Source organism: Panthera pardus, unplaced genomic scaffold, assembly GCF_024362965.1.
Source record: "Panthera pardus isolate Hobbes unplaced genomic scaffold, ASM2436296v1 HiC_scaffold_24, whole genome shotgun sequence".
Lineage (NCBI taxonomy): Eukaryota > Metazoa > Chordata > Mammalia > Carnivora > Felidae > Panthera > Panthera pardus.
Window position 1 is genome coordinate 97562173 of NW_026526810.1, and position 13688 is coordinate 97575860.

General features: G+C 36.5%; 1 protein-coding gene across 10 annotated transcripts in view; it reads left to right on the plus strand.

The window, feature by feature from the left end:
- The window catches only part of KIAA0586 (KIAA0586 ortholog), a 115097-nt gene that overhangs the window by 64255 nt on the left and 37154 nt on the right, over positions 1-13688 (plus strand). For 9 of the 10 annotated variants that reach the window (XM_019451670.2, XM_019451672.2, XM_019451674.2 and 6 more), the window contains 3 exons: positions 2807-2941; positions 5424-5601; positions 12940-13094. In XM_019451670.2, coding sequence (XP_019307215.2) covers positions 2807-2941; positions 5424-5601; positions 12940-13094 — 468 coding nt within the window. The remainder of the gene's footprint in view (positions 1-2806; positions 2942-5423; positions 5602-12939; positions 13095-13688) is intronic. The other variant, XM_019451677.2, reaches the window with a different exon arrangement.

Sequence of the window (13688 nt, forward strand, 5' to 3'; positions counted from 1 at the left end):
ACCCCCTGCTGTCTCGGCTTCCTTGGAGTTTCAGTCCTGTCTTCTCAGCTCAGGAGCCACTGAGCTCTGCCAGGGTTCTCCCGCCTGTGCTGCAGGCTGGAAACTTTCACAGGCAGTAATCTGGAGCAGCCGCACGTTTCTCCTGATTTGTTTTCCGTCTCTCAGGAATCACTGTCTTTTGCCACCTGATGTCCCATGTCTTGAAATGCAATTTCTCATATACTTCATCTACTTTTTAGTAGTTTCAAGGGGTTGGGTAAATCTGGAAGTAAAGTCTGGTGGCATTGTTGTCTTTCCATTTGTGTCATTATACATGACCATAATGAAAACAAAGAGATTGGTATATTTTTGAAAAGTCCTTCTATCCCTTTATAATCATAATGCTAGAAGTTCCTTTAAAGCAACCACTTGAAGTGATGTAAGGTAGAATGTGTATTAAATCACCAGGGGAACTTTTTAAAAAGTATGCCTGCTGGTTCCATCCTCTGATACATGGATTCGGTAGGTCATGTGGGTTGTACGGTGTGCATGTTTGTGAGCAGTTAGAAGCCTAGACCTGTATATTTTGAAAAAGTTCCCAGTGTTCTCACGTGCATCCTTTGTTATATGTGACTACTCACTTCACAGATGAAGTTGAGTGAGGTTAAGTGACTTGTCCATGTCACATAGCTATTTAGTGACAAATCCACAGCTCTCTCTCTCTGTTATTTATATAATAAATAAATATAAACAAATAAATATTTAATATTTATTCTTATATTATAAACATTACATATATTATTATATATAATACTATAAAATACTATATATAATTATATATATGCAGTTATATATTTATCAATATATAATACATATAATATATAACATAAGTATATAAACAAATATATCAAATAAATATTTGTAATTATTATTTAAAATATTTAAAATATTAAATAAATAAAATATATTTATTATATAAACAATTTATTTATATTTATAATATAAATTATTTATTATATAAATAATATTTAATATGTGATATGTATTTATAATTATATATTTATTATTACATATTATATAAATAATATAATGAGACCTTTTCATTTTAAGATGATAATTGCAAATTTTGAGTTCTAATAAGAGGCTTTCTAAATCCTAAAGCTGAAGTTACAAGGGGCTAGGTGTGTGTGGTGGGGCATTGCTCAAGTCCAACAGACAGCTTTGTGGGCTAGGTAGCATCTTCATACTATTAAAGATACTTAATACTTAATATCTCTACAGTATAAAGATGTTTAATCTGGAAATTAACGTACCCAAGTGATAAAATTTGTTAAAAACAATTTACCCTGTACAGGGGGTAAAATAACGCATTAAGGAGAGTTTTTGTAAGATTTTAATGGAACAGTTACTTCTCTAACAGTAATTATTTATTGTAAGTAATTAAGTCCATTATGAAGAGAGTGGAAATCACTTTTATGAAATAATATGTGGGGAAGGCATAAATGAGATGTCTTTATTTTCAGAGAAGCATTAAACTGATATTTGGCTTACTAACTATGTCATTATGGCATTTTTATCCATTCTTAGAACTTTGTCATGGTGCCAGAGCATGTTTAAGTTTGTTTAAAGTAAATGGTTAAGCCAAACCAGGGCTAAATGATAACATCTTTTCTTTTTCTACATTTGAAACTGAACTCTAATTTGATATTTTTGCTAAGCCTAAATTAAATGTCTACAAATTCCTAATGAAGTCAAATGCAGAAGTACCATCTTGAAAAACCAAGAATAACTTGAAGTCATGTCACCAAGAGGCATTTATTTATATACAGCTGGGGGATAAAGACTTATGGCAATCTAGAGTTAATAAACTTTGTTTCATTAATAGTAAAATAAGTAAAAAATACTATTGATGGAATTAAAACTCTTGTTAATAGTTGTATTTACAGAGGAATCCAGTTTCTCTGACTCTGAGGCCCACACTGCCCTTCATCTTTGGGATGGGTCATATTTGAAGCACCAGGAAGCCTAGTCTGGGTACTCCCGGGAGGGCTGCAGTACCTGCTCCGTAGCCAAGTACCAGAGATCAGCCCTTTTGGAAGGGACACTCGAAGGTCTATAGGCGCCTTAGCATATTTCTGCAGGTTTTTATTTTCACCTGCGGTCCAGGTTGTAGTGTTAAGATGGTGCTTCGCCCCCATTACCACACTGTGGTGTTGCTTCAGGTGCTGCATAAATAGGAAGCAGGAAACTGTGAGCCAGAAACTTAATGGTCCTATATAAAACATCTGTGAATCATTTAAGCTCAATCACTTGGGACAGGGGGTCCAATTTTCATGCTTATTATAATAAATCTCCAGTTTAATTGTAATCAAATGACTTTATATTGCAGAATACTCCTTTTCTATTTAAAGGTTGTTGAGGTAATTGATGTTGCTCAAGAAAAGTCAGATTAGGGACCTAGAGGAGGTAGAGGTATACCAGAATTGGGGAAAATTGTAGAAAATCTTGAATGTTGAGCTAAGAAGTTAGATTTTATTTTACAGTCAATAGAGCCATCAAAGATGTTTCAGCAGTGATTTCTTAATATATTCTAGTAAAAACACTTGGTTGAAATGACTTTATGGTTTGTTTGAGGCAAACTAGAGGGTTGTTAGTATAGTCAAATGGAAATGAGAACTAAATGAAAATAGAGTCTGCCTTCTTTCCATAATGTGCTAATAGGCCATTTTCATGATAACTACTACGTTTTATTAATCATAAATCAAGAAAAATACAATTGCTTGATACAATTTCTTTGCTGTATTCATTGTCTTTATATTTCATTCAGGAAGACGATCCTCCCAGCGAAGGACAAGTGATTAGGATGCCCCATAAAAAGACTCCTACAGATGGAATTCTTTCTCTTCTTGCCAAAATGACCCAGGAGTCATTAGTTTCGCAGCAAGCAGTCTACCCTTCAGAGGTACTTATTAACCTTAGTGATTTTTTTTTTCCTCTTGGTTTGATCCTAATACAGAAAAAAAAAAAAGCTTTTGTAACTTTGACCTGAAGTCAGAGCGCTACAATCTTACAGTTGAAAGGAATTCAGACTATCCGTTCTAACCCTCTTGTTCCCTAGTTGAAAAAAGCTGAAGCCCTTTTAAATGATTTGTGAGGATCATTCATTCTTTCTCTCTTTCTTCACCCATTTACCGAATATTTACTAGATGCCAGACACATATAGTAAATATGTGAAGGAGATAGGACCCCTACTTTTAGTAAGGTTATAGTCATGTGGGGAGAAGAGGGATTAATGATTAATCAAAGTTGATAACTGATAAAAAATATTTAGAAAGTGTTGAATATCTCAGTGTGATAGCACTTTAGATAAAGAGATAAGTCTGGAGAACGTGGTTGAACCAGATGATCATGAAGAACCTTTTAGGCTGTGGAAAGGCTTGGGCACTACTGTAGAGGCTATTAAGAGATTTTGGGCAAGGAGGTCATAAGCTAAGGAATATGGAGGTTTTATAATCCAGTCCTGGTGTTTGGAGGGGAAGAGGGTGAAGGAATGAATCCTGGCCAGATTTTGCCTGCAACCTTTCACCCTAGCTGGGCCTTTGTGCTCCCTGATGTTACTCTGGGTACAAGTATCTGCAGCCTGGGTTGTTGCCAAGATCAATGGTACTTAGGAGTATGAGAGCACTTTGTGAGTGGGCAAACTAAGGCTTCAGTTGGGTCATAGACTATAAGGTGTTAAATAGCTCAGCAATTACAAGCACCCTAGAAAATTGATTCACAATAGAAAAGGTACTGTTTATTGCACAATATTTTATATGGTAGTGGCAGAGTAAAATAGGCACTGTGAAATATTTCTAATTAATTTCTAGGGGAAGTATATCTTCCATCATTCTATACTTTGCCCAAGAGTCTCTAAATGTTTTATATTGCAGAATACTCCTTTTCTATTTAAAGGTTGTTGAGGTAATTGATGTTGCTCAAGAAAAGTCAGATTAGGGACCTAGAGGAGGTAGAGGTATACCAGAATTGGGGAAAATTGTAGAAAATCTTGAATGTTGAGCTAAGAAGTTAGATTTTATTTTACAGTCAATAGAGCCATCAAAGATGTTTCAGCAGTGATTTCTTAATATATTCTAGTAAAAACACTTGGTTGAAATTAAATCCCATTTAAATGACAAACATGAGAGCTTTCAGACTTTGGAATTTTTATTCAGTTCTTGATGAGCAAACTCATAGTTAGAATATTTCTGAGTTACAAAATGTGGTAGTGATTAGATATATAATTTTTAATCCAGAAAGAAAATAGAAGTCTTATTAATTCTTTCTAGTTTTTTTAAATGTTTATTTATATTTGAGAGAGAGAGAGAGAGAGAGACAGAGCACAAGTGGGGGAGGGGCAGAGAGGGAGGGAGAGAGAAAGAGAGAGAGAGGGAGACACAGACACAGAATCTGAAGCAGGCTCCAGGCTCTGAGCTGTCAGCACAGAGCCTGACGCAGGTCTTGAACCCACAAACCACGAGATCAAGACTTGAGCCAAAGTCATACACTTAAACAACTGAGACACTCAGGCGCCCCAATTCTTTTAAGTATTTAAATTTACTTCATATATTTGATAAAGAGATGTGTTTGTACTTGTATACTTTCCCAGGGAAAAAAACTTTATTAAATATGGTTAAAGTAGTCTTCTTCAACTTGTGTACTTATAAAAAATGTAATTGTTTGGATAGGGGTAATGTTTCTATCATTTAAGGTATATTCTCATCATCATACTTGTTTAACTATAAATTTTACCCTGACAAATTCAGACAATTTTCATTCATAAAGAATGAGAGGTAAATTTTCTATCATTTTTAATTTTAAGCTCTATGAACAATGTGTAATGTGTGCCAATACTTAGTATAAATAATAAATTTTTTCTTATGTGTTTTGCTACCTAATTTGGAGTTTGAAAAGCAGGTAATGGTTATTTAACTTCAAAAAAACAAGATTTTGGCAACAAAGCCTATTGCTAAATGCCTGATTAAATGAATTTTTACACCTGTTTTTCCATAGTGTGTATGTGGCATAATAAGCACTTTCTAAAATACCTTCCAAGCAGTCAAGTGGCGTGGACCATTGTACTTGACAAAGATTTGTTGTTTTGACTTGATTTTATTAACTTTTTTAAGTTTGTTTTTTTTTTATTTTGAGAGAGAGAGAGAGAGAGAGAGAGAGCGAGCGTGTGCATGCACACGTGCAAACAGGGGAGGGGCAGAGAGAGGTAGAATCCCAAGCGGTCTCTGCACTATCAGTGCAGAGACCAATGGAGAGCTCGATCCCACAAACCATGAGACCGTGACCTGAGCCGAAATCAAGAGTGGGACCTTCAGCTGATTGAGCCACCCAGGTGCCCCTTGACTTGATTTTAACACAGGGTTTGAAACCATTGTTTCTACCTTTTACAGGACTTGGAATACAGTGCAGGTGAACTTAGTGAAGGACAAAGGCCCAGGCTGACAGCAGCAGCAGAGAACATCCTACTGGGACATTCTGTCCCTGTGCAGCCACCTGCCACTAATGCAGAGTCATTGGATCAAAAATGTGCTCCTAACCCATTATCTCAGCAGTTTGACACAGTTACAGGTATACATCAAAATACTGCTTCTTGATGTATCATTTATTAGAATATTCACTTGAATGCCATCACACTTTTTTTGTATTGTTCTCATACTGAATGTTATGTTGTTTTGTATTATAATTACAGTAGTGATCTTAATCTGAATTAAGAAAATAATTATTTTAAGTGCGGGCAAATTTTTTTTATTAACAATTATCAAAAGTGCCATTATTAAAAAATTTAGTAATGACTGTTTGTGGAATATATACCAATATTTTCCCAAATGTGATTCAGGTGTCAGTGTTAGTATTTGAGGGTGGTACATGAGGTAATTTTGGTAGTATGCATTCACTTAAAAAATTTTAAGTCATAAATTTATTATACTACATATTAGACAAATATAATTAGAACATCAAAACTGTGACAGAACATGCCTTGTTTAGACAGGTTAAATTAGATGATACTGTAGAAATTCACTCTTTACGTTGCATGAATTTCTGACACATTGCTCAGTGCACTCATGGCTATTTTAGAACCTCATTAGCTAAACTTTCTGCTATAATATTTTGGAAATAAAAATAGAACAGAGCATACCAAACACTAGCATATTCAGTGATTAGTTATGTGTTCACCAGCAACACTGAATTAGTAAATACTGACCCATTGCTCCTAGGGGAGAATACAGGGCTAGGTTCCTGCAAGCCTCTGATCATAACATCTTTGTCAAATGACCACATCTGTGTTTTTGTGTTTCTGTTTAAATGAACTTATTATAATATATATTGTTGATGCATTAACATTGAGCTCAGGGTCCACAACACTGTAGCTCATGCCTGAACAAAGCTTATCCAATCCATGCATTTTCTAATGCCCATCACAGCTTTTGTGCACTTAGGGTATCAGATAGCAGTTTAGCAGTATGACTGGGGGCCACTTAAAACCACAAATCACCAACAAAAAAAACGCACAAAAATCTGAACAAAGCATACACAGACAGCAAAAATAAAAACAAACAAACAAACAAACAAACAAAAAAACCAACTTGTTTACAGTATAAGAGCTGAAATAAAGCAGAGCATCACCTTGTTCAACCTCAGCAGGTGAAGTGTATATTGGGTGATGCAAAAGTTTTTTACTGGTCTACACATATCTGTGAATGACCACAAAAGCACTGTGACTATTGATTTTGGGGTTCCAAATAAATTTTATTGGGTAGATGAATGTGCAAATATGCAATCCTCAGATTAATGAAGATCAAATATATTCTCATTTACTGGTTCTTCCATACCCACTGCTGCATTCTCTTAAGTGAAAAGGACTTCTAGAGGTATGCAGATTTCTCTGTAAATCAGAAAAGGAAATGCACGAAGTCAGAAAAACATTGTTGTAGGGTATTTAAAATCTCCATTTTATATTGAGTGAACACCTTTTGTCATTCAGAATTGAGAGATATTCAAGACTAAGTTTTCCAGGAGAATAAATGTGAAGTAAGATTGGAGTTATTTCTCATTTTGTGCACATAGTGAGAGCATTAAATGTTTGACATTCTCTTAAATTAGTAGGATTTAAAATGGCATAGGAGCACCTGGGTGGCTTACTTGGTTAAGCATCTGACTTCGGCTCAGGTCATGATCTCATGGCTCATGAGTTCAAGCTCCACGTCAGGCTCTGTGCTGACAGCTCAGAGCATGGAGCCTGCTTCAGATTCTGTGTCTCCTTTTCTCTCAGCCCCTCCCCTACTCATGCTCTCTGTCTCTCTCTCTCAAAAATAAACAGTAAAATTTTTTTTAATGGCATAAAATGTGACTTTTTAAAGTTTTAATTTAAATTCCAGTTACTTAACATACAATGTAATATTAGTTTCAGGTGTACAATATAGTGATTCAATACTTCCATACAACACCTAGTGCTCATCACAAGTGCACTCCTTAATCACCATCACCTGTTTCACCTATTACCCACCCACCTCCCCTCTGGTAACCATCACTTTGTTCTCTATAAGTAGGAGTCTGTTTCTTTTCTGAAAAAGAGTTTGCCTCTCTTTTTCTTTCCCCCTTTGCTTGCTATATTTGTATCCAGCTAACTGTGCAGATTGCAGTTAAACAGAATTGACACTAGGTGGCTCTCACAGATCTCTTGAGAGCTGTTAGGTACTTGAGAACAACTAGGTACTTGTTAAATTATTATAGAATAAAATACATGAGGATAGATCCTATTGGATATGTCCCTCCTAATACATCTGGTAGCACCTAGCATATTACGTATAGTAAAGTGTATTTATAATAGTAGGTACACTGTAGATATTTGCTTAATAGGAAAAAATAGTAAGTAGTGTGGCTTAACATTAAGATTGAGCATATAAATGAGGTAATATGGCAGAGTGTGGCTAAGAATTTGGGCTTTTGGAGTTTGAGATATCAGTTTGAATTCCAACTTTGTGTATTTTGGGACAAGTAACTTAATATCTCCAAGCCCAAGTTTCTTCATCTATCAAGTGAGGATAATATTAGTATATTAGTTATCTATTGCTGTATAACAAATCACCCCCAAAATTAGCAGCAGAAGACAGCAAGCATTTATTATCTCACGTATTTCTGAAAGTCATGAATCTGGGAGTGTCTTAGCTGGGTAATTCTCAGGATCTCCTGTGAGGTTGCAGTCAAGCTGTTTTCTGGGGCTGAGGCTTCCACAAGGGTTGGAGGATCTTTTTTTCAGTCTCATTCACATGGCTGCTGGCAAGAGGCCTCATTTCCTCACTACGTGAACCTTTGTATAGAGCTGCCTATGACATTGCAGCTGGCTTCTCCCAAAGCAGATGATCTGAGAGAAAGTAAGCAATCAAAATGTAACCCACAGTGTCTTTTATATCCTAATCTCAGAAGTGACATGCCATCGTTTCTACCACATCCTATCAATAACACAGACCAATCCTGGAATAATCTAGTAGGGGAGGACAGAAACTTATGAATACCAGGAGACAGGATTCAGGGGGCCATCTTGGAGGCTGGTTACCACAAATAGTATCCACCCCTTAAAGTTATTAGGGGTAGTAAATGACAACACATATAAAGTAGTCACCACAGTGACTAATTCGTAAGTGTTGTTTTCTTTAATAATTCTTGGAGTATGTAAATACACCTTCTTACATGTACTTCATGGAAACAAACTATCCACAGTTGCCTAAAAGGACTATGCCCGGTTGAGAGCTAACTTGTTCCTCTTGTTTCAAGTATTTTGCTACATAATGGTTACTAGAGAAGAATGAATACCATGTGTCATTATTTCTGTTGGTGGCTAATCTCATGCCTTTTATATTGTTGTTGTTGTTTTTTTAGTGTTTAATTATTTTTGAAGGAGAGAGAGAGACAGAATGTGAGTGGGGAAGGGGCAGAAAGAGAGGGAGACACAGAATCCAAAGCAGGCTCCAGGCTCTGAGCTGTCAGCACAGAGCCTGATGTGAGGCTCAAACCCATGAGCCATGAGATCATGACCGGAGCCGAAATTGAATGCTTAACCTAATGAGCCACCCAGGTGCCCTACACTGATTTTTTAAATAACTTTACCTACAGAGGCTCATCTATTCTTACTTTGCTCTCCCTACCTCTGCACCTTTTTCAGAAATTGTCCTATTGGCAACCTCTATCCCCCTACCACTCTTCCTAATCCTGAGGTTCTCAGTTTGGGTTGAGTAACAAAAGATGCAAAATTAGCTTTGACGAAGTGTCTTAAAGCGCCTAGGGGCACCTGGGTGGCTCAGTCAGTTAAGCATCCAACTTCAGCTCGGGTCATGATCTCACGGTTTGTGGGTTCGAGTCCCACGAAGGGCTCTGTGCTGACAGCTCAGGGCCTGGAGCCTGCTTTGGATTCTGTGTCTCCCGTTCTCTCTGCCCTTACCCTGTTCATGCTGTGTGTCTCTCTGTCTCTGAGAAATAAACGTTAAAAAAATTAAAAAAAAAAAAAACCACCCTAAAATGTAAACTGATATTCTTAAACAACTTGTGAGGACTCTGAGATACACTACTAATTGTAGCTCTCATTTACTCAGAAAGCTTGTATTGAATACCTACTATGTATCTGGTACTATATTATGTACAATGGTAGACACTTGGTACAGTGTTAGACACTTGAGATACAGAAATGATGGATATCTGCTCTCAAGGAAGTTTACAAACTAGTGTAAGAGAAATACAAGAAAGATTATACAGTAATACTGTGTGGTTAGTACAACAACACAAACAGCTGTGGAGTGCAGGGGAGGACTCTACCCACAGGAGAAGCCTCAGAGACATTTTCCCACAAGACCTGATATGAAATCAGATCTTAATGGTGGAGTATAATAAGCATATTCCAGTTTGTTCATTTACTTATTCATTCAGAAAATAGTTTTTGAGTGCTTGCTATGCTCTATGCACATTCTAGAAGCTAGGAATATAAAACCCAGTAAGGCCCTGTCCATAATGATTTTTTTCCTCTGGTAAAAGTAATAGATGAGAGGGCACAAACATGCAATAAATTATCATAGTTACCTCTAAGAAGTTCATGTAGGATGGGATATAGGTCACTTGTACCTGGAGAGGGCAATCAAAAAAGGACTTCAAACATCAGAGGAGGCTTACTTGAAGTGGATTCTCAAAGATGAATAGATGTTTGCCATGTAGTAAATGAGGAGGGAACTTCCAGGCAGAATATGCAATGAGACAAGAGGAAAAAATAAAAATAAAAATAAAAAATAAAAAAAATAGCAAGACTTAAGGAAATATAAGTACTTTATTAATGAGCTAGAGTTTAGGAAGCAGTGAGATTGGAGTAGTGAGCAGAAAGTAGATCCTAAAAAATCTTCGATAATACATGAAGTAGCTTTTGGATTCACTCTAAAATGATATGGATCCATTTGTGCACAAAATGCCAATCTTACTTTATATTTATTCCCATGGAAAATTTAGTCTTGAATTTCTATCACTTCTGAATGTTTTTTGATATTCACAGATCCATAAGGATTTTAAGTAAATGACTGATATGATCATCTTTGCCTTTTATTTAGCAAGATCATCTCAGGTGCAGTGTGATGAGTAGAGGAGAGTATTAAGACTGGAGGCAAGGAGACTGACTGGACAGCTGTTGCAGTAAAGCTGGTGAAACACTACTTAACAGTGAGGAAATGTAAAAAGGGAGATTTGAGAGACAGTTAAGGAGGGGAATGGACAAGATTTAGTTTGAATATAAGAAGTGCAAAAGAAAGGATCTAAGACATTTCCAGGTTTCTGGCTAGAATGGTTGGGTAGCTGGGAATTTCCATTCACTAAGAGAAAGGAATATGGAGAAAGGATAGAATTATGAGGACATAAGGATGAGTGGGGTTTTAAGCATTAGACTTAATTTCAGATGGCTTTAGGCATCCATTCCCTACAAATGGAAAAGCCTATTAGACATGACAAACCCAAAGCTGCTGCTGGGCACTGGCAATTTTGGGTGGACTTAGTCTTCTCTGAAAGTTGAAGTTTCTAAGTCTGAGGTTGCCTTTGCATAGCAGTAAGATTCTAGTAGAGTAAAATTAGGGATTTCAAGTTATGATAAATTTTTTTAATGTTTATTTTTGACAGAGAGAAAGAGAGAGAGAGAGAGAGAGACAGGGTATGAGCGGGGAAGGGGCAGAGAGAGAGGGAGACACAGAATCCAAAGCAGGCTCCAGGCTCTGAGCTGTCAGCACAGAGCCTGACACGGGGCTCGAACTCACAGACTGCGCCATCATGACCTGAGCTGAAGTCGGACGCTCAGCCGACTGAGCCACCCAGGTGCCCCAACTTATGATAAATTTGATGTGAGTGATATGATAGTTACAAGGGGTTAAGTTACTTTATACAGACGAAACACTCATACTCCATGAGCATACTTTGTAGAAGTGACACCATCGTGTTGTTGAGCAAATTCAGCATTGTTATGATGGCTGTCATGGTGACCCTTTATCACTGGGTTAGATACCTGTCGTATGTGCTCTCTGTAGCCTGCCTAAAGTTGCTTTTGTCACACTGATCTGTAATCTCACTTGAGGGTTCACTGTCTCATTCCTGTTGTCTAGCAGAGTGTGTAACACCTATGACATAGCCAGTGAATATATGTTAAATGATAGGGTGTTACAGGAGTTGAAAGCTATTATGCACTTTGAATGCTTTGGAAGAGATGTTTGATTATATACCTTCTGAGTTTTTACATTTAGGTCTTTTATCAAAGTTTACCTTGTGTCTTTTTAATTACTTTTTCTTTATACCCATACATTAACCATGTATAATTTTACATAAAACAAAATGTGATCATGTCATACATTAGTTTCCATCCACCTCTCATCCTCATGTTTTCTCCTGTCCTATATGCCTTACCCCAGCTAACTCTTGTTAAGATTCTCATATGTAATCTTCCTCTTTTTATCCATAGACACACTCACATGTTTAACATTCATGATGGATACATACGATGTATGTGTACACTGTTATTTTACAAGTTAAGATAGAATGCCCACTTGCCTGCATTTGTTTTTACACAGTAAATCCTGTGGAAATTACAAGTCTCTGACTGCCTGTGGGCTTCTTTTCATGTTTGTTGGCCATTTGGATTTGTTCTCTGTGAATTGCCTGCTTAAATTCTTTCCCCATCTATTAGGTTCTAAATTTTTCTTATAACTTTGTAAGAGCTATTTCTATATTTTTGATGTTTTTTAACATCTGTATTGCAAATATCTTTTTCTAAATTTGTACTGACATTATTTATGGTCTTTCTTTGCCATATAGCTAAAAAAAATTTATGTAGTTATTTCTATATGTATATGTTAAGATGTTTATTTATTTTGAGAGAGAGAGAAACCATGAGCAGGGGAGGGGCATAGAGAGAGGCAGAGAGAGAATCCCAAGCAGGCTTCACGCTCAGTGCAGACCCTGATTGTGGGGCTCGATTCCACAGCCATGAGGCCTTGACCTGAGCTGAAATCAGGAGTCGGACACTCAACTGATTGAGCCACCCAGGTGTCCTTAGTTATTTTTATCTTTTATACTTTCTGTGTTTTTATGGTCTCTTCTAACACAAGTTTATACCTATAGTCTCCTAGATTTTCTTGTGAGATTTTCATTATTTAGTACATATTTATATTTATTTTTTGTTTACTTATTTATTTTTGAGAGAGACAGAGTATGTGCATGCACGTGTGATGGGGGGAGGGGCAGAGAGAGAGGGAGACAGAGAGTCCCAGGTAGGCTCTACACTGTCAGTACAGAGCCCAATGTGGGGCTTGCACTCACGAACTGTGAGATCATGACCTGAGCAGAAATCAAATTAAACAATTTATTTTAACTTTTTGTTTATATATTTGACAACAGGTGGTGTTTATGAAGATTCATGTGCTAGTCATGGTCCAATGAGTTTGGGAGAATTGGAGTTGCAGCCAAATTCTAACCTTGCTCTTCCCACAACACTTCTGACAGTGCAAGAAAATGATGTTCAGTTATCAGGAGCAGTTGAAGATAATCATCAGGTAATAATCCTTGTACTTTACTTAAAATGAGAATGGTAATAATTTTGGCTTAGCATGATGCACTGCCAGGAGATTAGTCTTTGGAGTCAGTTTCAAACCATGCTTCCTTTATTTGTTAATTCAAGCCTGGATACAACTCTTAGCTCATCTGGACCCTAGCTATGACCTTGAATACATAGCCTTTTTCTAACCCTTAGTTTCCTCATCTTTATTTAGAGATTAAAAATAGCATATATATATATATATATATATATATATATGCACATATACATATATATAATGCTGATTAGGTAGCTATTATTGATACTTTGTGTCATCATGAAATCTAGCTCATTAATTTGCATATAGCAGATACTCAAGAAAAATTTATTATGTTAAATTTTGCAAAAGCTGTTACATAAGCAATTTCATGGTGAGTTAGGCCAATGGCCCATGTAATCTTCTGTACTGAAAAAATAGGTTAATTACTCTCCAGCATGTAAAGAAATGTTCACGTTATTAAAAACAGTTTTGTATCTGTGTAATGGCAATGGATTTCTCACTGTAGATTAGTTTATCACTATGTATTTCATGATATTGCATAGCATTGCATGG